This window comes from Erythrolamprus reginae, chromosome 1 (assembly GCF_031021105.1).
Source record: "Erythrolamprus reginae isolate rEryReg1 chromosome 1, rEryReg1.hap1, whole genome shotgun sequence".
NCBI classification, from domain to species: domain Eukaryota; kingdom Metazoa; phylum Chordata; class Lepidosauria; order Squamata; family Dipsadidae; genus Erythrolamprus; species Erythrolamprus reginae.
Genome location: NC_091950.1, coordinates 171,864,337 through 171,889,858, shown reverse-complemented (window position 1 = coordinate 171,889,858; position 25,522 = coordinate 171,864,337). Strand labels below are relative to the sequence as shown.

Genomic DNA, 25,522 nt, shown 5'->3' with positions numbered 1-25,522 from the left:
TGCCCATCATCTTTCAAAAGATGCCCTAAAAGAGAACACGCAGTTGCTACCACTGCTCATTTCTGTCCCTAACCTGCCAACCCCAGTGACCAAAGGGAAGCCAATTATCAAATTGTGACTAAATGCATCACATCCCCTAACCAGTCCATCCTCACTCCCCAGTGTGGAATAGGCGAAAAAACAGTCGCCGCTAAAATGCTGAGACAGCAGAAAATTCCTATTCGGCCCCTGTGGGCGAACCCTTCAAGGCACATTCTAAAATAGGAAGGGCAGGCGGGCATCTGCTTCTTCAGGAGCCAGGGGCAGAAGGAAGAATGCCTGAGGCAAAGCTCTATCTATGACGAGTGGGAGTGCGAAGCCAGGCAACAGCGATCTTGCAATACCTCGCGAGATTGCAGCCTAATTGGCTAAGCGCCGAGGCTCTGTTCTCCCTGGCCCCAGCACAATTTCAAGTGGCCGTTAAATCAGCCGCTCGTGCATTAGTCAGGACACAAAATGACCAGGCCAAAATTATCCTACTCTGGACATGTATTATGTGAAGACCTAACTCTCTGAAGAAGACTTTACTACTATGAAAGGTGAAAAGAAAAAGAAGAGATTAACCAGCAGTAAAATGGATGGACTCAGTTTCAGCAGAAATGAACGAACTGATTTTATTTTAGTGCTTGTTAAGTACTAGAGATGGGGGGGGGGAGGAAGACTTTACTGTAGATCTGGAACAAATAAACACTCAAAAGTCCAAATTTAGCATCTTCCATACTTAAAGGTTAAATAGTTAACAGGATGTAATTTTTGTAAAACACTTGGAAAAGATTTGTGTCTATCACTTGGGATTTTCATGTCCATGCCTCTTATCACTTTAAACATCTAGCAGTTACTCAGACGTCTGCTTCCTATCTCTTTAATAACATATGAAATCACTCCCAGATTAAAGAGGCTGAGCAACTACCTCTTGTACTCTCAGAGCTATGATTCCTTGCTTTAATTGTTCTTCATCATCATGTATCTCTCTTTAGGTCACTTAATTGATGATGTAAATACAAGTGTCTGAATTTTGATTACATGACCATCGGGATCCTGCAACAATCCTAAGTGTGAAAAATGCTTATTTTGGGGGCAAGGTACTGTTGTAAATTTAAATGGTCATTAAATGAATGGTTGTAAGTCAAGGACTGCCTGTACTGCCTAGTTCTGAGACAATATGCAGGTGAGGCATGACATTTTCTTTGTGGCTTATGATACAGTATTTCCTCTTTAATTTTGAAAACTTAAAAGTCATACATTATCACAGCAACACTGATCAATTAGGAAATGTTGATTTTTTTCAAAACTATATAAGTTTCAGTTACTCTCTTGGTTTGTTCTCACTTACTGTCTTAATGTTATGTTACTTAACTTTATGTTACTTCTGTTTTTGATTTGGGAAGTATTAAGCAATACGTTTTGCCACTATCATAGGGTTCTTCAACAATAGCACGTATCATCTGGTAACAATTTCATGGGATACCTTGCATACTGGCCATTGTCATGTCTCTCAGAGTTTATGACCTTTTCCTAAAGAAATAATTTTAAAGTGATTGAGGAATGCATAATCAAAGATCTTATCTTGGTTTTCAATACAGTTATTAATGCATTAGATTGTCTACTTTATCATGTAATCTCTATGTCAACTAAGCTATTAAAACGTTTTTTAAGAACAGAAGTTTTAGAACATTGGAGAATTTTACCTAGCAGGTGTTTTTTTAAAAGAAAGTTCAGTTCAATTCAACAACCAAATGAAATTCAATTCTGCCCCTTCTATTCCAAAAGCCAGGAAAAAATGATAAAATTGATGCTTTATAGTGATCAAAAATCACATTCAACAGGGCTAGTAATTCTGGGTGCGAAGGCAACACTGTAGGAGTTCTCTCCTAGACAAAGACCATGGTGCCAATAATTATTTGAATAAGGCAGGCAATTTTCTCAGGAGATAGAACATACAAAGAAGCTCTGCAAGAAGAGTGGCACATTCCCAGTGATACGTTGACTTGACTGTCCCGAGTCATTCAAACAGGGCTATAATAGCAGCCATGGCATGGAATTTTCTGCAAAGAATGCGAAGGAAGGTGAAGTGAACAAATACAGTGGAATAGAGTGCTACCAGAAGAAAGATGAATCATCAATCAGAGGCAGTGGTAAATGTAATGTGGACCAGCCATCACCACAAATATTACAAAAGACATCTGCATTGGATTTTAAAAACTAGCTTAATTTCCACCTGGTTTATGGATCAGAACCTACATATTTAAAGTTGAAGTAAAAAAAATATCCTATTTTCCAGCAATGCAGCAGATAAACTGCTCAAAAAAATAAAGGGGACACTCAAATAACACATCCTAGACCTGAATGAATGAAATATTCTCATTGAATACTTTGTTCTGTACAAAGCTGAATGTGCACAACAGCATGTAAAATTGATTGTCAATCAGTGTTGCTTCCTAAGTAGACAGTGTGATATCACAGACGTTTGATTTACTTGAAGTTATATTGTGTTGTTTAAGTGTTCCCTTTATTTTTTTGAGCAATGTATTTCAGTTTAAACACGCAGATGGCAGAAACATAGAAACATAGAAGTCTGACAGCCGAAAAAGACCTCATGGTCCATCTAGTCTGCCCTTATACTATTTTCTGTATTTTATCTTAGGATGAACATATGTTTATCCCAGGCATGTTTAAATTCGGTTATTGTGGATTTATCTACCACGTCTGCTGGAAGTTTGTTCCAAGGATCTACTACTCTTTCAGTAAAATAATATTTTATCATGTTGCTTTTGATCTTTCCCCCAACTAACTTCAGATTGTGTCCCCTTGTTCTTGTGTTCAATTTCCTATTAAAAACACTTCCCTCCTGGACCTTATTTAACCCTTTAACATATTTAAATGTTTTGATCATGTCCCCACTTTTCCTTCTGTCCTCCAGACTATACAGATTGAGTTCATTAAGTCTTTCCTGATACGTTTTATGCTTAAGACCTTCCACCATTCTTGTAGACCTTCTTTGGACCCGTTCAATTTTGTCAATATCTTTTTGTAGGTGAGATCTCCAGAACTGAACACAGTATTCCAAATGTGGTCTCACCAGCACTCGGGATCATAATCTCCTTCTTCCTGCTTGTTATACCTCTAGCTATGCAGCCAAGCATCCTACTTGCTTTTCCTACTGCCTGACTGCACTGTTCACCCATTTTGAGACTGTCAGAAATCACTACCCCTAAATCCTTTTCTTCTGAAGTTTTTGCTAACACAGAACTGCCAATACAATACTCAGATTGACGATTCCTTTTCCCCAAGTGCATTATTTTACATTTGGAAACATTAAACTGCAGTTTCCATTGCTTTGACCATTTATCTAGTAAAGCTAAATCATTCACCATATTACAGACGCCTCCAGGAATATCAACCCTATTGCACACTTTAGAGTCATTGGCAAATAGGCAAACCTTCCCTACCAAACCTTCCCCTATGTCACTGACAAATATATTAAAAACAATAGGACCCAGAACAGACCCTTGTGGCACACCGCTTGTAACCTGTCTCTGCTCAGAATACTCGCCATTAACAATAACTCTCTGATGTCTATGCTTCAGCCAGCTGCAAATCCATTGAACTATCCAGGGATTAAGTCCAATCTAAAATGTTAAAAGTTAGTTCAAAAAAAGTTCAAATAATAATAAAAAATAGAATGTATTTTTTGCCAACATCCTTAAATTAAACCTATTCTCAAACATGAAAAAACTATGGTAATTTGGGGCCAGGATTCATTGCTGACAGTTTGGAAGTATATACAGTATTACTTTGAGCCTTAGCTTGATAAGCGCTGAAAACCTCAGATATTTATCCCAACTTTACATTCTCTTGAAAGAAATCATGTTTTCTGCTTCAATAGATGTAAATTTATATGTAAAGCTTTTTAGCAAATAGATAAAAATGTAATGGTTTTTGTTTTGTTTTGTTTTTTCAAAATTGGAAGCAAAAAGAAGGAAAGAATGAAAACACTTTATTAACGGATAATACAGGAACTGGTTATTTAGTCATACTCTTATTTATCTGACAGTTCTAGGTTAACACCTCTTTTAAATTATTATTATTACACACACACATACACACAAAATTTATATATCATCATCATCATTATCATCATCATCATCATCACCACCACCATCACTTTAGCCATTGTATCATCCACTGCAGTATGAAGGCCTCTTCTGCATGTTTCCAACCAATAAGGTCCTGAGCATTATTTTGCCAATTGAGCCTGCAATATTTGCTGATGTGTTTTAGATCTCTTTTGTGCATGCTTTTTTTAAAAAAAAGATTATTATTGAATGTTTTTTTAAAAAGCTGAGGCTTATGATGTAAACAAAAGAAAAAAGAAAACAATAGGAAAAAAACAGAACAAACCCCCCCACAAACTACAGCATCTTACAACTCTGCATACTTAAACCAGAAAGAGGAAAAAACATCAGTTCTATTATGTATACAGTGGTCCCTTGACTTTTGCGGGTCCAACTTTCGCAAAAAGTCTATACCATGGGCTTTCAATAAATAAATAGATAGATAGATAGATAGATAAATAAAATTTTTGAAATAAATTTTTAAAATTTATTTAAAGAAGCCATCCTGCTTCTTTAAATAAAAGCTCTGCTTTCATCCCAGCCTCCCGATCTCTCCCCTTTAACTCTCGGACTGTTGGTACACTCCACTTGATGCCGGGGCAATGGGGCAGCAAGCCGGGGTTTTTTGCTGCACTCGTTGCCAGCGTCTCCCATGGTGGTGGCCTCAGCTCGGGAATTCTGCAGCTAATGGCCCTCTGCTCAGAATGCCTTCGCCAACTGCTGAGCCCTCCCAAAGGTGCCCCCAAAGGCTGGAAATTAGGGTGGGGGATGATGGAGCCGAGCCCCATCCTGCCGGATGGTCAAAGCTGTCCCACAGGCTCCTCTGCTGGCTGGATACCCCATGCTCCACTCATCCCCGGAGTTGAGCTGCCAGCCTCTAGCTGACAACTGCCGGGTGGCCTTGGGGACAGCCGCCACTGCTGCTGGGGCAGTAGCAGCAGGGACCGTGGGAGGAACACCTGGAATGCCTGCCGCTGGGCAGTTGAGGCGGGGCACATGGGAGCAGCTTCCGAGAAGTTGGCGGGCATCCCCTTAACGCATCCAGCCGGCAGAGGAGCCCACGGGGCAGTTTCGATTATCCGTTGGGACGGGACTTGGCTCCATCAGTCCCCACCCTAATTTCCCACCTTCGGGGGTGCCTTTGGGATGGCACAGCAATTGGTGAATGTGCTCCAAGCAGAGGGCCATCAGCTGCAGAATACCTGAGCTGAGGCTGCCACCATGGGAGACGTCAACAGCAAGCGCAGCAAAGCCCCCAGCTTGCCGCCCCGTTACCCCTTTAGGTTCTGGAATGGAGGAGGGAGAGGGAGGAAGGAAGGAAAGGAGCATCTCCACTTTGTGGAAATTTGACTTTCGTGGGCGGTCTTGGAACGTATCCCCCACGAAAGTCAAGGGAACACTGTATATTCCTTTCATACATCAATATTCATTGGCTTACTTATGCATCTTGTTTATGCATCTTATACATCTTGTTTTCTTTTGTTAAATTCAAAAATTTAATAAGTCTCATTCATCATAGTAATAATAATGGTAGTAATATATCTCCAAAACAATGTCGATTATCAATTATAATCCTCCCTTCACTTCTTATTGCTCAATCTTTTGTCCAATATATTATAATTGTCTATAAATTTTCATTTAGATTACCTCTATAGTATTTATCTTGTCCAACTTATCTTGTCCAACCAATCGTACAGTTTCTTCCAGATTTTGCAGAAATCTGTTTCTTCCTTCTCCTTTATTCACATAGCCTATTTATCTCTGCCAATTCCAATATCTTGTTTATTTCACTAGGATGCGTTTTTTGATTCCCTAATCAAGAAATGAATCCCAGCCACAAAAACTGACACCAGACCCAGAACAGCACAGGAAGCCACCACTAATCACCCTCACCAGACCCAAACCCATACCCACCCCCAGGGGTGGGCAGCTGCTGCATCTGCACTCCTTGCTTTTTTCCTCTTTCCTCTTTCCTGGCCTCAGACGAGCTTCCCTCTCTCCTGCCCAGCTCCCCTCCAGCCTCACATGGTCACCTCCCACCTAAGGGGCAAGCAGAAGGCATGGGAGGAAGTGGCGCTGGCAGCATTTATGCTTCTGACAGCACCCGTTTGCCTAGCTACCCAGCCTGAGGCAGGAGGGCAACCCAGGAAGGAGAGCATGGGAAACGCAAAGCAAATTGTCACCCAGCGAACAACACTGCTAATGTTGTAAGTCAAGGACTTAACAGTTCACTTGAACAATGATGATTGTCCAAGCCACTCCCATCTTGCAGGCCATTCCTACCAAGTCACATGATCACCCACAAAATAAGCCACACCCACAGTATGGCAGTAAAAATTTTGGCTGCCCATTACTGTCCACCCCACAGACAAAATACAATCGCCACCCAGAAGCCAAACCATAGTGGCAACTCCAACTGCTGCACCTCCCTCCGACTCACACAGAAAGCAAACTGACACATGCCATAAACACATAGCCAGACCACAAATTCGGAGCCAAATCAAAACCAGGGATATTACACCACAGAAATACATTACAAAACAGCTGACTAGTCTACAGGCATCAATTGCCACAACTATTTATTTATTTACTTACTTACTTACTTACTTACTTACTTACTTACTTACTTACTTACTTATTAGATTTTTATGCTACCCTTCTCGAGACTACTCAGGATGTCACCATTCATCTGCAAAGATCAACTAAGCTGCATACATCAACTACATCAATTACTCAAGGTGTTACCCCATCAACTAATCAGGATATTTCAATACAGCCAACCAACCCGCTTGCAGCAGCTGAGCCAGCACACCACACCCACCCTGCAGTATTTATAGATGGACAGTATTTATATGTAGCAGCAGTGTATACACACACACACACACACACACACATACACACATTTATAGTTTCATGAAGAAAGGACAACTACAAAGCAATTGAATGAAATCTGAGAGAGAGGGAGAGCAAAACTATCTGTCGTAAAAAATAATATAGTTCCTTTATATTGAAAGGAAATGCAAAACCGAGGTCAACTGGATGCATGGCTTACAGTGATTTTGTATCTTATAATGCCTGTTTGATTCACACACTATAAAAGTTAGGGATTAGTCCATACATTGAATACTTTAGAAAGAGGAATACCCTATTTCATATTGGAATGACAAGTACTGAAATTAAGGCTCTTATCTGCCTTATTGCATATGCCACACAGGTACTCCTCGTCTTACAGCCTTTCCTTTAGTGACTATTTGAAATTAAAACTGCACTGAAAAAAGTGGAGAATGTACAGTAATTCATATTTGATTTTATTCTGAATAATAAAATCAGTGTATCAGAAATGTATATAGATTTATTTGTCAAGTCACAAACAAGTGAGACAAACAGTATTTTAAAACATAAAACAAACTTTTTAAAGGACAAAACTTTAAATTAAATAATTAGATGTCATTGTTATCATGTTAGGAAAGAACTATGGTAGGGCTGCATAAATTCAAATAATTAGGATATAGCAGCCAAAAGAGTCATGCAAGTCTAACTCTTTGCTGCCATCTAGTGGTCATCCAAAGTTTTGTAGTCAACATCTGGCAGCCCCTAACTTAGGCAACCTACTACACCAAAATGGTTTGCCACTAATTTCGCTAGAATACCTTCAGCATAATCTTGTAATCTTCACAATGAGTTTGGTGGTCACTGAGAAGCTGAAACAAGATCTTTCAAATTGCACACTCTTTGCCCATCTACATTTCAGATTTCTGATTCTGAAGCCTCTTCGAGCTGGATTATCTTTCAGCTGTCATCATCAAATTGCATTTTTAGTTTTGTTTTTACACATCTGTTTATAATATTTAGACCCAGTCTTGCTTCCATGGAAGTCAAGAGGCCAAACATTGTTCCCTTGTATTCTTTAGTCTGGGGGACAGGGAGAATAAAAATGTCCAGCTCAAGATTGCACAATCACTTTGATGTATGGATTGTCGTTTGATCTGGAGTCTTTCTAGTGCTATCTACACTACAACCATTAGACTCACTGGTGTTATACGCAGGAACCAAACATAGACCTGGAAGTTTGTATTCTAACCTCTTGTACTGGGAAAGCTTAACTGAAAGAGAGATAGTGCAAATGATTAATCTTCTAACATTACTTACCCTGCAAATTGCAGTATATGGATATAAATTATTGCTTACAGGAGCTATTTAACTGTACTATTCGGTAGCAACAGGAATTTTTCTATCATACAGGCTTAAATAGAAAATAATATAAATCTGAGTTGTGTAAATATAGTATACAGTTTAACAAAACATGAAACATTTTAAATATTCTTTTACATGATTATAGGTGTAACTAAACAATTATAATAGATATTTTCAATACTGGACAAGGCAGGACGACTGTACTTAATAATCCTTCACTTTACAGGAACTGAAGCCTGTTTGAAATATTCCTTTCTGTACTTTGCTATACAGATTTTACCAATATTGAGTTCATTTTTTTATTAAGAATATACAGCTCTCTCTCCTTCACAACAAAGATAAAATATATTTAGAAAGAATGTATTTGTAGATCCTTTATGTTTTTGAACTTAAGTCATTCAATACCGTTTTGAACAAGTCTAGAGAGATTTTTAAGGCAGGCATTGTGTATTATACCATTCCCTAGGGTTCTGTGTATGATCATCTTTATGAAAAGCCTCTTTGGCTCCCTGTTGAATAAATATGCATTTTATTTCACTAATCTTGAAACAACAGGAATAAAGTTTGCCCAGGTCTTTTATACCTCAGAGAACAAAACCAATACTACAAATCTTTAGAGAGAAAGGATATACAAAAAAGGCTTGAGGTGAATGTTTCAAAGTAAATATTCTTAAATGATGTGCAAATTATTCCAGCACTTGAACATGATTTATGAAAGGGGATTAAGCAACTGAAGCAAGAACCCAGTTTAAAACTGTTCAGGTTTCAAAGTCAGAGAAGAGAGGTTGTTACTGGAGAAGGGGGAATAAACCAATGATAGCAATCTATGGCCAAGATATTTTTGACGATTGTGTTTCCCTGAAAATAAGACCCTGTCTAATATTTTTTTTAACCCTGAAATAAGAGCTTGGCCGTATTGCCATGCACTCAAAAGCCCAAATGGGCTTATTATCTGGGATGTCTTATTTTGGGGAAAACAGGCTAATCCTCTCTTACATTGCTTACCATTGCCACTTACACTCAAACATAATATCTAATTCAGAATTAGACATGTTTTTCACTTTACTGTTATATGAAAGTAATATATACAGTATCTGAGTGACAATAGTGAAATAATGAAAACTTTAACATGTACTCTTATGTACTCCCAACAAACAAAAGAACTTGAACAAACAAATTACAGTGATCCCTCGAGTATCGCGAGGGTTCCGTTCCAAGACCCCTCGCGATAATCGATTTTTCGCGATGTAGGGTTGCGGAAGTAAAAACACCATCTGCGCATGCGTGCCCTTTTTTTCATGGCCGCACATGCGCAGATGGTGGAGTTTGCGTGGGCGGCGGGCGGCACCCAGGGAAGGTTCCTTCGGCCGCCCAGCAGCTGATCTGCTCCGCAGCGTGGCAGCAGCGAGGAGCCGAAGATGGGGTTTCCCCGTTGCCCAGGCAAAGGGGAAACCCCATCTTCGGCTTCTCGCTGCTGCCGCGCTGCGGAGCAGATCAGCTGCTGGGCGGCCGAAGGAACCTTCCCTGGGTCTTCCCGCCGCCCAGGCAAAGGGGAAACCCCAAGATCGCTTGCCGCTTGCCCGTCACCCGCCTGCCCGGCCGCTCGCTTGCCGCTTGCCCGTTCACCCGCCCGCCCGGCTGCTCGCTTGCCGCTTGCCCGTTCACCTGCCCGCCCGGCTGCTCGCTTGCCGCTTGCCCATCACCCGCCCACCCAGCCGCTCGCTTGCCGCTTGCCGCTTGCCCGTTCACCCGCCCGCCCGGCTGCTCGCTTGCCGCTCGAGAGCAAGAGGGGGAGAGATAGAGAAAGAGAGAGAAGGAAAGAAAGAGATGAGAGAGGGAGGAAGAGAGTGTGAGAGAGGAAGAAGTAAGATAGAGAAAGAGAGAGAGAAAGAAAGATGAGAAAGGAAAGGAGTGACGTCATCTGGTGGAAAAATCGTGATATAGCGTTTCGCGAAGATTGAGATCGCGAAAATCGAGGGATCACTGTATTGCCAATGCACTATACTCATAAAGCAACAACTGCTTACTTTTAATTAGCATGAGGCAATAATGTTTGCAATACGAGGCCACTTCAGGCAATTGTTAGTTGCTAAATGCTATAACTGCAGTTTTTTCCAACTATTTGCATTCAAATTCTCAAGTTTGCTTCCTTCATAAAAAATACATAATAATTTTCTAAAATCTGAGAGTTTATAGGAAAGTGTATCAGATTCAAAGGCAGTCAGTCTGCTTTGAGGCTCCCAGAAAGAGAGCATTTATGAAACTTTCCATAATTCCATCTTTTTTTAAGTTATAATCTTTTGTTCTCGGGTTGCCTGATGTAATGGTTGGAGGAAAAGAAAACTAGGAGTATATGTGAACCTATGAAGTATATTATGGATACAGCATGAATAAATATTATAGCCTATGTATTAAGATACTTGATATAACAATAAGAAGTCATATTACTATTACATTAACATATTGTAACGTAGTAACCTATTCATATTAACCATGTATTAAAGACTGTGTTATAAGTACCATGAAAAATATTGCTCTTATATAATTGTACCAATGATAACAGTTGTCTAATGGCTCTGCTTTTAACAAAAGTAGGTCATAGTTTAACAATAGTGTTAAAGAAAAGAAGATTGACATCCACCTTCTGTAGGACCAAAATTTGAATATTTCTGTAAATATAGCTTTTTCCACAAAACATTTATATGAATGCTATATAATTACATTTTGGCTCAAAACAAATTGATGCCCTTTAAAAAGTACTACAGAGTGAAGGAAAAATTGATATTACTATATAATTATTACTTATGATTGTATAAAAGAATGGGTGGCAGAGAAATAATCAATCAGGAATCACGAGTAAAAATAGAAAGAAACTTTATGTTTCCATTATTTCTTAGTTTAAAGAAATACATGCAGCATCACAATACAGTGTCCCTGAAAATGGAATTGGAACCAAAGAGTTTCTCTGCCAATATTTTCTTGATTCTATGAATAGAAATGTCACTTCTGATAGAGTACCATTCTATTCGGCTCAAGTAACACTTATTAAGAAACCCAACATGGACATTGGTGAAGATTGGTGTTAGCTCCATAACAATGCCACCGAAAGAAATAAACACACGGAAATCTATCCAGCACTTATTGTCAAGAAGATGTGGGGCTAAATGATATAACTTCAACATATGCATCATCATATGTTGATTAGTCTCAATAAAGAGCATATAGAATTATCCACGGCTACGAGGAGCATTCATAAAATTGTTAGACTATTCAGACATTAACCTCTGTTTGACACATTTGAGTTACTTGCAACATTGCTACATTTCTTTATAAAGAGTAACTGTGGGGTTGGGCAAAGGTGGAACATAATGCATACAATATGAACTAAAATGGAAGATGGCTGAGTAAGACAAGGAGATGACCATGGATTGGTTTCAAGATAGTTCTGAGAGATAACAAGTGATAGAAACACTAAGCATCTGCAAGCATTCTTTCCTTTAATCACCTTCTGTTTCAACTTTCATTACAAATATTTTTTTTCTAATTTCCCTATATTTATTTCTCTTGTGTCCTTTAGACCAGTGTTTCCCAATCTTGGCAACTTGAAGATATCTGGACTTCAACTCCCAGAATTCCCCAGCCAGCATTCGTTGGCTGGGGAATTCTGGGAGTTGAAGTCCAAATATCTTCAAGTTGCCAAGGTTGGGAAACACTGCTTTAGACCATAAGCCTTCAAGCAAGGACTGCTTTGATGGTTATACTCAGTGAAGGGCTACCAAAAATTTTACTACCACACTGTGGGCATGGCTTATGTAGGACGCCCTGCATTTTCTTTCAACATCCTTCAGTGCAAATTGGGTGTTCTGGGGTAGAGCTCCATTTTTGCTACCCCACTGCGTTCCCCCCCATCCGGGCAGTAGTCCACCCCTGGTTATACTGTAGCAGCTAGCTGCCCTAGAAATCTTTTCATTTGTTAAGTATGGGAACAAATCAGGGATGGATTTTACTTCTCTGCTGGTTCACATTGTGACAGAAGTGCATGTCTTGTACATGCTCTCTCGCTTCGATGGCGCGTGTGTCCTTTCGCAGAAATGAACCTCTGTGCATGCACAGAAGCCTTTGTGCATGTGCAGAGATTTTTTTGGCAATCTGTGGCAACCAGAGGACCAGTTCAGGAGCATGGATTACCGCTCATTGCTACTGGTTTGGGGAGGAGCGGGAAATTTCTACTATCAGTTCTAAAGAACTGATCTGAATCAGCAGCAACCCATTTCTGGAACAAATTACCTGATATTTCTTTCGCTCAAAATACTAGTTACATCCTTGAAGAAGAAGGTGGTGTGGCGTCTCAGTAGTTAAGACACTGAGTCTGTTGGCTGGAGAGCCACCAGCCCAGATTCAACACCTGAGCCCCACATGATGGGTTGAGTTCCTGTCCTCAACTCAGCTCCTTCAAAAGCATGCCAATGCAAGTAGATAAATACATACCACTTTGGTGGGAACATAATAGTGCTCTGTGATGTCATGCTGTCTACATGACTAAGGAAATGTCTTCTGACAGCAGTGGTTTAATAGCCTTGAAACAGCAATAAGCACTACTCTAGAGTCAGCTATGACTAGAGGAATAAAATCCTCAAGGACATCTCCTTTATCCTTGAAGAAGCCACATTCATAGCACAACATCAATATATGGATTTTTCCTTAGCATATAAAAAGCCCCCAAAGACAATGACAAATAATAATAATAATAATAATAATAATAATAATAATAATAGATACATGTAATAATAGATATATGTAATAATAATAATAATAATAATAATAATAATAATAATAATAATAATACAAGTAGTCCTTGAATTATTATCGTAATTGAGTCTGTCAATTACAGTCATAAGTCATGAAGGTTTTAAAGTGGGTCACCACGACTCGATTTTATGAATTTTTTCAAGGCGGGCATTAAGCAAAAAAGGCAGTCATGATCTGGACACTGCAGTCATTAAGCAAACACCATAGTCATTAAGTGAACCTCTGAGTCATTAGGCAAACACATTGTTAGCTATGGGCCAAGGTTTGTTTGTTTTTTTTTGTTTTTTTGCTGGAAACCAAAATTAAATACCAGTTTTGCCCAGGCCCTCATCACCTTCCATCTTGATTACTGCAACACGCTCTACATGGGGCTACCCTTGAAGAGCGTTCCAAGATTCCAAATTGTCCAGAATGTAGCGGCACGAGTTTTCATGGGTGTATCTCGGTACACCCATATAATACCTATATTCCGCGAGCTGCACTGGCTTCCTATTAGTCTCTGGGCACAATTCAAGGTGTTGGTTATCACCTATAAAGCCCTCTATGGCTTAGGACCAGACAAAACAAAACAAAACAAAACTCCTGTTGCTACCCCTGCACTCTCTCCTTCACATCTGCTCTGGGAAATTGGGAGACTTCCTGCAATACGTTAACAGGATGTGTTGGGAATAAGGAAGAGATCCCACCTTATGTGCTATGCTCTTCTGGTGTGAATGCAAAATGTGATGCAGACAACTGTGCCACTACCCTAGGAAATAGGTTTGTTTCTCCAAACATATTTCTGTTCTTTTTTAGATAAAAAATAAGACTTCCAGAAATGTTCATGAAGCACTTGGAGAATGAAGAATTTAAATAAGAAATAAAAACCCAGATTCAAATGGTAGGAACCAGCTAGAGGTCTACTGTTTTTCAACTGTGTTGTATGATCAAGCCTGAGACTGCATCTTGTCTCCCAGATTACTAATAAATAAATCACTGGCTAAAGGGCACTCTTCTTCCTAGGAAAGCCCTTTGCTTTCATTGGGCCGGTAGATGGGGATAAACATACATGCACTGAAGGGTGGAGGGGTGGTAATTCATAGCTCGCTCTTGATCCAGAAAATTTATAATAGTTCTTTTATCATAACAATAGGAGGAAGAAAGAAGGAGCCAAGCAATACATGCCTGGCCATTCTATATCCACCCAGTGGAGAAAAGTGTTACCAAAACCCTGTTTCCCAGGCAAAATGGCCATGTTTCTTTTACAGCAATCCAGGTAAATCTGGAATATAACACCTTCTTGAAACTATGATGAGTTGCAGCCAGCCACAGTCAACATAATTGTGTTAGGCATCTGACTCAGTGTAAAGTAGATCTGCATCACTTTATTGTTCCAACTGAAATGTAAAATTAGCTTCTTACTAAAGTAAATGAGAGGGTTATTTTGGAAAGGAATGATGGGAGAATCCCCTACTACAGTTCAAAACTGATCCCAATAAAATCAAAAGAATTTGGAATCCATCCAGGAGATGTTTGAAATAAATCCAACTTTAAATTGGGTGGATTCCAGTTGCATTTCTGTTATTGTAGAAACCTCATGTTTCAAGTCCTAGGGACTGCAAACATTCTCAGCAGTATTCAGATCTTTTAAGAAATATAGCTCCTATAGTTCCTGATATTACTGTTTTTTGTAAAATACATACAGGGCATACATCTGGAACCTGATACATATGGATTTGCAAAGAATGGACTGTAGAAACCTCATTCATTGTCACTGAAATTTAGGAAAGAGAAGATGAAGGATTATAGAAAAGTCCTGAATCAGACATCATAGGCCATCTAAAATCAATCCAGCTGGTTCAAAATTTGGGTTAATAATAGTCAGGATTGAGAAACAATCCAAAATCAGAACCCAAACAATGGATATTACAACAAATCAGAGAACCAGAACAGCTTATTATTATGTCAAATAAATTTCGAATAAAAGCTTTCTTAGGCTCCTTCTACCCAGAATGAGCTAAAGCTGGATATATATCAAAGGATTTAAGATCCGAGGACACTGTAATTCCTATGAAAATATTACAATATGCAAGATAGTTTTCCCTAAGCAAGAAGCACCTACAAACATTTAATTGTTTCTAGCTTGAACTGCAGCATTTGCAGAAAAGGAACAGCTTAAGAAATGCATTTTTCAGAGTGCCATCCAAAAATTATTAGCTCTAAGTGAAATTATAGCATTAAGGTGGTAAATTAATGGTCAACTCTGGAATCCAAATTCTTTCCTGTTTAGCTCTGACTGTGTTCCAGGATTACTGTCTAATTAGGTTCTGTACAAAGGAGTAATGTCTGATAAATAATTAATTTACTATGCTTCTGAATAGGAACTACAATATATCTTGTTGAAGGCATAATGGCCATTGAATGGCCACTAAATATCTCTAAATAGTAGTAAATTACATTTACCTGTAAAGAAATAATATAACATAAAAAGCTGAGAAGAAAATCAGAATGATGGAAGTGTTAAGAAAATCATAAGCATTTGCTGAACTGACCTTCACTTGCAATCATTGTATGATAAATGTTTAAGTGTTCTTGAGTCAAGAAACAGCCTTGTGCAAATATACATATGTAAAAGATAATACATGTATACAAATGTGCTTGTTTAAATGATATAAAATATGTTAATCAGCTTTAGGGGTTGGAAATCCATTTACAGCTGGATAGGTACCAGTTAATAATAAATTGTGGGTTCTCAACCCATATACGGGTAGTTAAGAAACATATTTAGCTTTTATTTTTTTAAAAAGTCATTTAGGAAATGATGCACGTTAATACATGGACTTTATTTATTTTTTCTGTCAGATTGCAGCCTTTTTAGAGCAGTCTTTGTGAGCGGAATTATAGTTGTGGATAGGAAAACACACAAGTATAGTACAGTAGTACCTCTAGATACGAGCTGCTCCACATTTCTTTTCGACACCCGAGCTCAAATTCGGGATACGAGACGAGCTTCCACTAGGTGGCGCAAGAATCCTTGCTTCTGGTTATCTCGGAGGGGAAAAACAAAGTCTAAAGCCATTTGTTCCAGATACGAGTTGTTCGACATACGAGCTCCGTTCTGGAACGAATTAAACTCGTATCTAGAGGTACTACTGTATACGGTATGTGGTACCTTGGTCAACAATAGTAACTGTGAGATGGATCTTGGAGTCCTAGTGGACAACCATTTAAATATGAGCCAGCAGTGTGCAGCAGCAGCTAAAAAAGCCAACACAGTTCTAGGCTGCATTAACAGAAGGATAGATCAAAATCATATGAAGTGTTAATACCACTTTATAATGCCTTGGTAAGGCCATGCTTGGAATACTGCATTAGACTTTGGTTGTCATGATGTAAAAAGGAGGTTGAGATTCTAGAAAAAGTGCAAAGAAGAGCAGCAAAGATGATTAGAGGACTGGAGGCTAAAACATATGAAAAACGGTTGCAGTTACTGGGCATGTCTAGTCTAGTAGGGCTAGGGGAGACAGGATAGCAGGGTATCCAATATCCCAGGGGTTGCCACAAAAAAGGAGGAGTCAGACTATTCTCCGAAGCACCTGAGGGTAGAACAAGAAGCAATGGGTAGAAACTAATCAAGGAGAGAAGCAACTTTGAACTAAGGAGAACAAGTAATCAGTGAAACAGCTTGCCGCCAGAAATTGTGAATGCTCCAACACTGGAAGATTTTAAGAAGAGAATGGATAACCATTTGTCTGAAATGGTGTAGGGTTTCCTGCCTAAGCAGGGGGCTAGACTAGAAGACCTCCAAGGTCCCTTCCAACTCTGTTATTCTATTCTAAAATGCTTCAATCATTTATTTTATTAGTTTGATCCCTGCTTTGGCCTCTCCTTCCCCTACCTATGGATAAAAAGACATAGCAAAATACTAGACCAAGTCAAAGCCTTAGAAAACAGAAGAAAGTGATATAGTCAAGTATCCAGTTCCTTTATTTGCAATTATTTCTCCATGTTCCATGCTCCATCAATTTTTCTATTATTAAACATATATATACAGTGGGTACCATATTTTGTGTGTGCCTTTTAATTAATGTTAACTCATTCAACTACCTGTTGAAGTCAATGCCATTTTCTTGAATACAGTTTAGAGAAGTTATTATTATTATTATTATTATTATTATTATTATTATTATTATTATTAATTGGATTTGTATGTCGCCCCTCTCCGCAGACTCGGGGTGGCTAACGACAGTAATAAAACAGCATATAACAATAAGAAGTGGTTTGCCCTTGCCTGTTTCCTAATATCGAGAGAGACTGACTGGCCCCAGTTGGCTCTTCACCTATGGCGAGATTGTAGCTCACATTTAACACTTTAACCACTGCATCAAACTAGCTCTCTAAGAAAATGCTCTTACAAAGAATATGTGGTGCAGCCCTAATAAATATTTTTTTAAAAACATTTACAGTAATCCAGCAAATTTTAGATGCATCCATAATTCATCCTGTTAACTTCGGAAGGAGGATGAGATGATGCTTAAGAGGCTGTTAACTCGGAGGGTTAGATGCAAACACACACACCAGGTAATAAAATCCAAGTGTTCTTTTAAGATTAAAACACTTTTCAGTGACAAAAAAGTGAAAGCTGAATAACCTAGGAGCCTGATATGGCAGAACCCCAGACTGTAATCTCAGAAGAGAGAGAGAAAGAAAGAATATGAAATTTAAAAATACCATTTCTAATCTGATTCCGGATTCATTTTACTTGAAGTATGATCTGGTTCTTCAGTCCTTACTTTCCAAAGAGTAGCCAAGAAACACAACTATTCCACTTTTTAAAAACTCTTTTAAAATGCCCTCTCGCAAATCCTGGATGGATTGTCTTGAGCTTTGCAGTCAAACTGGACAATGGAACGACCACCTGTTAACTGCTAACAATGTGTCATTACCACTTCTCAGGCCTTTTTTAAAGCAATTTTGGCTCTGGCTGCTGATAATTCTGGCAATGATACTGGTGTGAACATTAAGGGCATGGAAAGCCAAAGGCAAAAAACTGACAACACAATTTGTGCTTTGACTACTAATAAGTAAGCAAATGCTAACATTTTTCTAATTCCACATAATTACTCCCTCTCGAGGGGCCAAAAGAAAATTTGAAATACATATTTTTAAGGCAACTCAAGTTACGCTGTATAAACATACACACAAAGCTGAAAACCCGTGCAAGTTCACAGTGGATTGGTCTTCCTTTTAAAAAGAAAGTTTCAGCACGGCAGGGGCTCCTCACAACTTTTTTTTTTTTTTTGTGGTTCAAGTGCTGGGTTGTCTGCTAACTTTATCTCATTGGTGGGAACTTGATCTGTCTTCTAAATCATTACTGAAGAGATGTTAGAATTATGATGCCAAGAAGCATAAAAGACAACAACAAATGGTGAGACAGTTTAATGGCTTCCTGCCAGAAAAAATGGCAAAGAGGTAGGGGCCCATGGATTGGAGCTGTTCTCCACGAGCCACTTTTAAGTAGGGTTGAACAAAGGAGAGACAAATGTATCTTTAGCGAGGCTGAAAAGGAGTCAGATTTACATCCTAATGTGAACACGTTAGATAAAATGTTGATATCGAGAACAATGAATACATTCAAATATTATTTATCCTTAAAATGCTGGGGCATTTGATATAGCCTCTATCAGCTGTCAAATTTGTCTCATTTAGCTTCTTAACTAATTGCGTATAGGTAAAGCTGGCGGAGTTAGCCATCTTGCAGAAATACCATGCATCTGATAGCTGACACTAAGTGGCTAAGGAAAGCAGATGTTACCTTCTTCATCTTTATGTTCATCTACCCTCTTACAATGGCACCTTGCTAGGAACAACATGCTGAACAAAATGCATCGGAGTTGCTGCCGGAGTCAAGGTCATCCTGAGATACAAGAATCCAGTAATTCATTGCAGTTTCTCTTCTCCCTTTTCCTTTCCTCTATCTGCTTGACAGGACTTGGCCTAGGTGCTCATAAACTTGACCTCTATTAAAAAGTGGGAGGAATGCTGGCTTTTTGCATCTCAGTAAGTTCTCTAGGAGAGAATATATATGCAGAATATCTGGTGGCATTCTGGGGTGTGTAGCCCAGGAGGTGGATCTTTTTAATCTAGACAGAATTGAATCGATGCATTGGTCATGTCCCATTTTCTTATTTCAGGCAACATTCTTACATCCTATGAGCTGATTCTTACATCCTCTGAGTTCATAAAATCATATACCAAGATGTCCTTCCTGTTAATGACTACTTCATCTTCAACCACAGCAATATATGAGCACGTAATAGATTCAAACTAAATGTAAATCGCTCTAAACTGAACTGCAAAAAATACGACTTCAGCAATAGAGTGATCAGTGCCTGGAATGCATATTTATCTCTCTCTCTCTCTCTCTCTCTCTCTCTCTCCCTCCCTCCCTCCCTCCCTCCCTCCCTCCCTCTCTCTCTCTCTTTATTGGATTTATATGCCGCCCCTCTCCGAAACCTGACTCACTGTGGTTTCTTCCCCAAACCCCCAAAACATTAACCTTAGATTATCTACTGTCAATCTCACCCCATTTCTAAAAGGTCTGTAAGGGTCGTACATAAGTGCACCATTGTGCCTACCATCCCTGTCCTACTATTTCTGGCCTCCAGGGGGCCTACGGAGGGTGGGGGAAGCTGTTTTTGCCCTCCCCAGGCATTGAATTATGGGTGTGGGCACTCAGGCATATGCAATGGCACACGCTCATGCTTTTTCAGCACCTGAAGGAAAAAAAGGTTCGCCATCACTGCTATAGGATCTATATTTTTGGCACAACATAGAATTCAACGTCCTGGTATTTCCTATAAAACCCTTTTTGGACCAGATCCTCATTATCTTCTCTAACTGGAACTGAGTTTTACCCAAAAGAATATGGTTGTGATTCCCTTGCATTGCACGTTCAACGGACTGTAGTCAAAATATTGGGTTTTTATAAAAGTCCAATTCTTTGTCTACAATCCCTTGAACATTCCCAGCTTTCTACACCAGTGAAATGATCATTCCTCCCCTACTTGATACTCTCTAAGAAGGAAATCTAGAGTATCTTCAACAAAGGGGAATATTTGTGGCTCAGGATTGAAATGAGGGGTCTGAGCTTGTTTTCTTGCAGATATTTCATTATCCAAACTAAGTAACATCATCAGTGCTAGAGTACCTTTCTTCACCAGCTTTATTGAGTTAGATGGTTGGGTAGGATGGTGCAACACTACTGCTCTGTAGGTGTTTACATTTCTGTTGAGCTTACATTTATTTAATGGCTTTTTCTTGATTGTATGGTACTTATGTTTTTATTCTTTGATTTTTATTTCTTCTTGTGAGCTCCCCAGAATCTATGCTAAAGGTGGCATTCAATGTTTGTGAAATAAACCAGCTGGATTATTTTTTTTTACACATTGACACAGAGATCATTATCTTGTAAACAATCAGCAATATTTTCAAATACTCCAAACTGTTTCTGTCATAACTTCATTTACATGTAAAGTTCTATATATTTAAGAATATAACAAAGGCTTTGCTGGATCTGGCTATACATCCAGCATCCTGTTTTCCACAACTGATAACTAAATCTCTCTAGAAAACCCAGGAAAAAGATAGTAAGACAAGAGTGTTCCCCTGCTATTTAATGACATGTTGCATCTGAACCTGGGAGATGAAATATAGTCCTCTAAAATATTGCTAATTTTGTATGTATAACATTGTTATCACTGTTAGACTAAACAAGATTGGTGCCATGTTTATTTTGGATTCATTGCTGATGCATCAGGAATTCACAAATTGATGCATGCTCCCTAATGATGCATTAATGCTGCACCCAACATAATTGGCACCCAACACACATTGAATGCAAGCCATGAATTTTTAATCACTCCACCCTCCATAAATTTTTGTTTCCATTTCCCTTCTTCAAGAGCCGTCACAACTAAAGAATTTGGGGGTGGAGGGTCCAAAAGTCAAGATAGAACACTGTATCTTACTAACAGAAGGTTCTCTGTAACTTTTTCATTACCCAGTATATATATATATATATATATATATATATTGCTTACTTAAAGACTTTCTGTTTTCTGTTTTTGGTTCCTTACTGTTGGCATGAACACTCAGTAATTCCGAACTAGAGGATCTCTGAATTTTGAGCTCATTGTTCTTTGATATGTAACTCTTCTCTTTAGGCTAGAAAGATAAAAATGAAAGAAAATATCCTTAGAAACAATTTTTGTAAATTAATGAAAGCAACAGAAATTTAGAAAACAAAACAAACACAAAGCAAAACAAACCAACTTTTTGTAATTGGTGAAAAGAAAATTTCATCTAAAGAAGCCACTGTACAAAGTATTGCACATAGCACTATTATAAACATGTAACTTAAAATCACTTTTTGTTTCTACAGATAAAAATCAAATATGAAAATATATTGTGCACTGCTTTATTGCACACTTTTGTTTGAAAACACAGATCAAATTGAAACTTTTAGGTTTAAATGCACAGCATAAATAGAGAACAATTCAGTCATGTTACATATTTGAAAAATTTCCATGAACATATTGACTACATTCTTAATCACCTTTCTTTGATTCCATCCTTTGAACTCATTGGAGAGGACCTTAGCATCAACTGAATTTTTATTGATGCTCTTAATTAGGTAAGAAATTATTTTCATAATTTATGTATGTTAACTGATGCCTGAATTTATTTTGGGACTTACAGCTACAACTTCATTTGTATTTATGACACACTGTACTTCTAACATTAGGCTTAGGAGAAGGCTATAAATGAATTTAATGAATTTATTAAATGGTTTTAAGATAATTACATTGCAGTTTGTTTGGTCCCTGTTAGGTGGTAGGAAGTGGGGTAAGGAAGAACAATAAATGAAATGTATATTGTGATTGAAGCACTTCCTTTAAGTCACTGTAATGTAAAGATGAAAAGGTGTTGCAAATCATATTTCATTATTTTGACGTAATCTTTCTTAGCATTGGATGTCTATGTGTTCATATGTACTGTAGAATTAATTGAAAGTAAGAAGATTCATATTTACAGTCTTTAGATAGACCCTCTTATTTCTTCACAATCCTGTGAATAAATTTACAATAAGAATATAACATGAAAAAATTTATTTTTAATTTTGGATCCATGTATTTATGAAGCCATAATAGTATCTTTTACACATTTATATTGTTCTAATCAGTATTAGAGGAACAGGGAGATACTATTATGTGCAATAAGCGTCTTATTTGCTTCTTTTATTGTTATAGGAAAGTTTCATATATTCATTAAAAAAGCAAATATATTTATCCCCTTTTAAGATATAATTTTGGTGGATGTATTGGCAGCATAAGCTGATAGACTATCAGACCCTTAGTTCCCAAAGCCTCATTCCCAGGTAAAGATATATAGAATTGCAAATTTAGTATGTTGTTTCAGTGGAATATTCAAGGAATTGAACTTGTTAAATGTCAGATTGTTTTGCCAGCTTCCAGTAGACACCATTTAAAGTCTTGAAAAATTATCATCTTACAGCATGATATAGAACTTTCATATTGCAGAGCTTTGCCATTTATATCCTATTCAATTGTTTATTAGGGTTGGTTTTTTTTTTTTTTAAAGAAGTGCCTATATTATACACTGAAATGCCATCAAGCCAGTCTGGACAAGATCTAATTAAACACGCAATGAGGGGTGTCTCTTCTCACAAGCCAAAATGATACACATCCTCCCAAAAAGTTTTAGCATAATTAGGAGAGGTGAAATATGAACTTTATAATAGGGATGGTGAAAACCACCTAAGAAAAAAATCTAATCTAAAATTGGGTGGGAGAAGCAATTGTCAAAAAACCCAGATCTTCAGAGAAAGAGAAAGGGGAGGGAGGGAGGGAGGGGAGGGAGGGAGGGGAGGGAGGGAGGGAAGGGAGGGAGAGAGGGCAGTCAGATATTTGCTGATATTATTTGATCAAATTATCAGGAAAATAATAGCCAAAGAATTCAACCATACTAATAGTTCTCTTAAAGACTGTATATTATGAATGACATAAAAATAGAAAGTTAAATGGCATTTATTAATAAATGTTTACCTTGCAATATTTTATCACCATAATTTCAAAAAAGATACACCTTTCTTTTTCAAAAGCTATTCAAATTATAATTTAGTTCAGAAGTACTTTTAAATAGCAGATGCATGTAGGTATTCTTCTTGATTGAAAGGCAACAAGGGAGATGTATTTTTAACTTGACTTACTGTAAAACATATGAATCCCTTAAATTACTGCACAATTAATAAAAGCAAAGTCTAAAAGAAATGCATACCAATCTGTCAATTGTGTTTTTGATAGCACGGAACCAGTCCAATATTATGAAGTCAATATCTGATTGAAGAAGAACCTCATTTCCTGAAACAGTTGTGACCTTACAATGAGAAAATGACATATCATCAAACCGTTTGCTACTTCATTTTATTTCAGTGTAATTCATCTCAGAAACTCTTCTGTAAATAAAAATTAAAATCAGCAAAAAAAGCTGGTTCTGTTATTTCAAACTATTAAATATTTCACAACAAAAGCTACTGTGACATTTCTTTGCTTAAAATTCAGCAAATGTATGCATAAGTAAAAAAAACCACAATATTAGACAAATTCAATTTTTTTAAAAGTGTGCTCCAGGACAGCTTGCATGATTGGCAGATTATGTCAGTCCATACTGATCTGGGCAGCTGGTCTGCTTGATACTATTTGCTCAAATAACATTTTAGAACAAGCTGCCTTTGAGATTGGTGTGGCACTGATTTTCATCTAAAACAACATTTCTAGGGAAAATGGAATATTCTATCTTAGGCTTGTCCCAGAAATTTAAAATGATGCTTAAAATGAATGGGATGATGGTCTGAATTTCTTATGCTGTTTCCCTAATTCCTTCACTGCAGTGAAGTTTCATATGACAAACAATGAAACATAATATTATTAAAAGCACTTACAATATTTAGTACTAAAATGTAAGTAGGTATATGACTTATACCAAGCACAAGTCATATTCCTAATCACCACTTAGGGGACACATGTTTAAAACACTGGTAGTATCCCATCAACTTTGCCCATTGCCAAAAGTACCGTATTTTAATTAGTAGAACATGGAGGATTTTGAGTGGACTTCTTTTTATAGCTTCCCAAGCAGCGGTGGGTTACTCCCAGTTCAGCCCAGTTCTGCAAACCAGTAGTGGCGGCAGCAGAAGGCTCTGCTTACCCTCCTGGGATGCTTCTGCATATGCGCAAGCATACATGCAAACTGGTAGCAGTGGGTTTTTAGAACGTACTACTGCTCTCAAGAGATCATCTGTAAGAGAGTTTGCAGTCCAGAATGATACAATAAACAGAAACGTTCTGTTGCACAAAATATTTGTGCAAAATTGGTTCATGCCATTAACGAGAAATGATCTCAAGTCCAACTGTTACATAAGAAACAGCAGAAAATAGTGGACAGACTTAAATGGTAACAAAAGCAAATATTTGCATACTTGTCATCACAGAAGATGATTCAAATACTAGCAGAACATCCCAAATGACCAGAATGCAGTGCCAGTGAATATTGTATATAGTAAATTTTGGAGGCAAATTCATTGAGGGGAAACAGTAACTTTAAAGAAACAAAAAAGATTTGGATAAAACTGGCAGAATTAACAAAGAGACAGAGAGAGAGAGAGAAATCCAGGTTAATCTTTTATAGCAGATACAATAAAGAATCTCATTGTTCCTTAAAGACTACAAAAACACTTGGGAATGATTTCAGAATATGGCTGCCTCAGAATGTGGGTGACTATACAAGATGTGTAAAACACTCAGAGTAATATTTTGCTCAAATTTATTTCTGCTTGACAAATTGGCAGAAACATCTCTGGGGTTTTTTTTTAATTAAAAAGTATATTCTATTTATTTCATGTATATCAACACAAAAATATAAAATAGATATTAGGAATATAGACTTGTCAAACATACATTGAGTTCTGTTAACAACATATAATTAGAATAAACATTAACAATATCAATTCTATTTTCTACCTAGTCAAGTTGAATACCATCAGTGTTGCTTGAATGACAAGTTGTTTATTCAAATACATAGGAAAAACTAACAAAATATAAATTCAGCGAAACTGTCTTACGGTGTAAATACATATGTTCCCTTATTTGATCTTTCAGTTAGTGCATTTTCCCCCTCAAGTGGTATTATAAGTAAAATATGTATTAATATCACATTGAAAAATAACGTATCAATCTTTACATGTTTCCACATCAAATAAAAATGAACTATTTGGAGGCATAACTTTTGTTCCCCCCCTAATATCT

General features: G+C 37.8%; 1 protein-coding gene across 4 annotated transcripts in view; it reads right to left on the bottom strand.

Annotated features, from left to right (window-relative positions):
* The window catches only part of ARHGAP15 (Rho GTPase activating protein 15), a 517,480-nt gene that overhangs the window by 225,425 nt on the left and 266,533 nt on the right, over positions 1–25,522 (bottom strand). For all 4 annotated transcript variants that reach the window (XM_070737062.1, XM_070737052.1, XM_070737079.1 and 1 more), the window contains 2 exons: positions 23,496–23,594; positions 21,239–21,362 (listed from right to left, as the gene is read on the bottom strand). In XM_070737062.1, the coding sequence (XP_070593163.1) occupies positions 21,239–21,362; positions 23,496–23,594 (223 nt within the window). The remainder of the gene's footprint in view (positions 1–21,238; positions 21,363–23,495; positions 23,595–25,522) is intronic.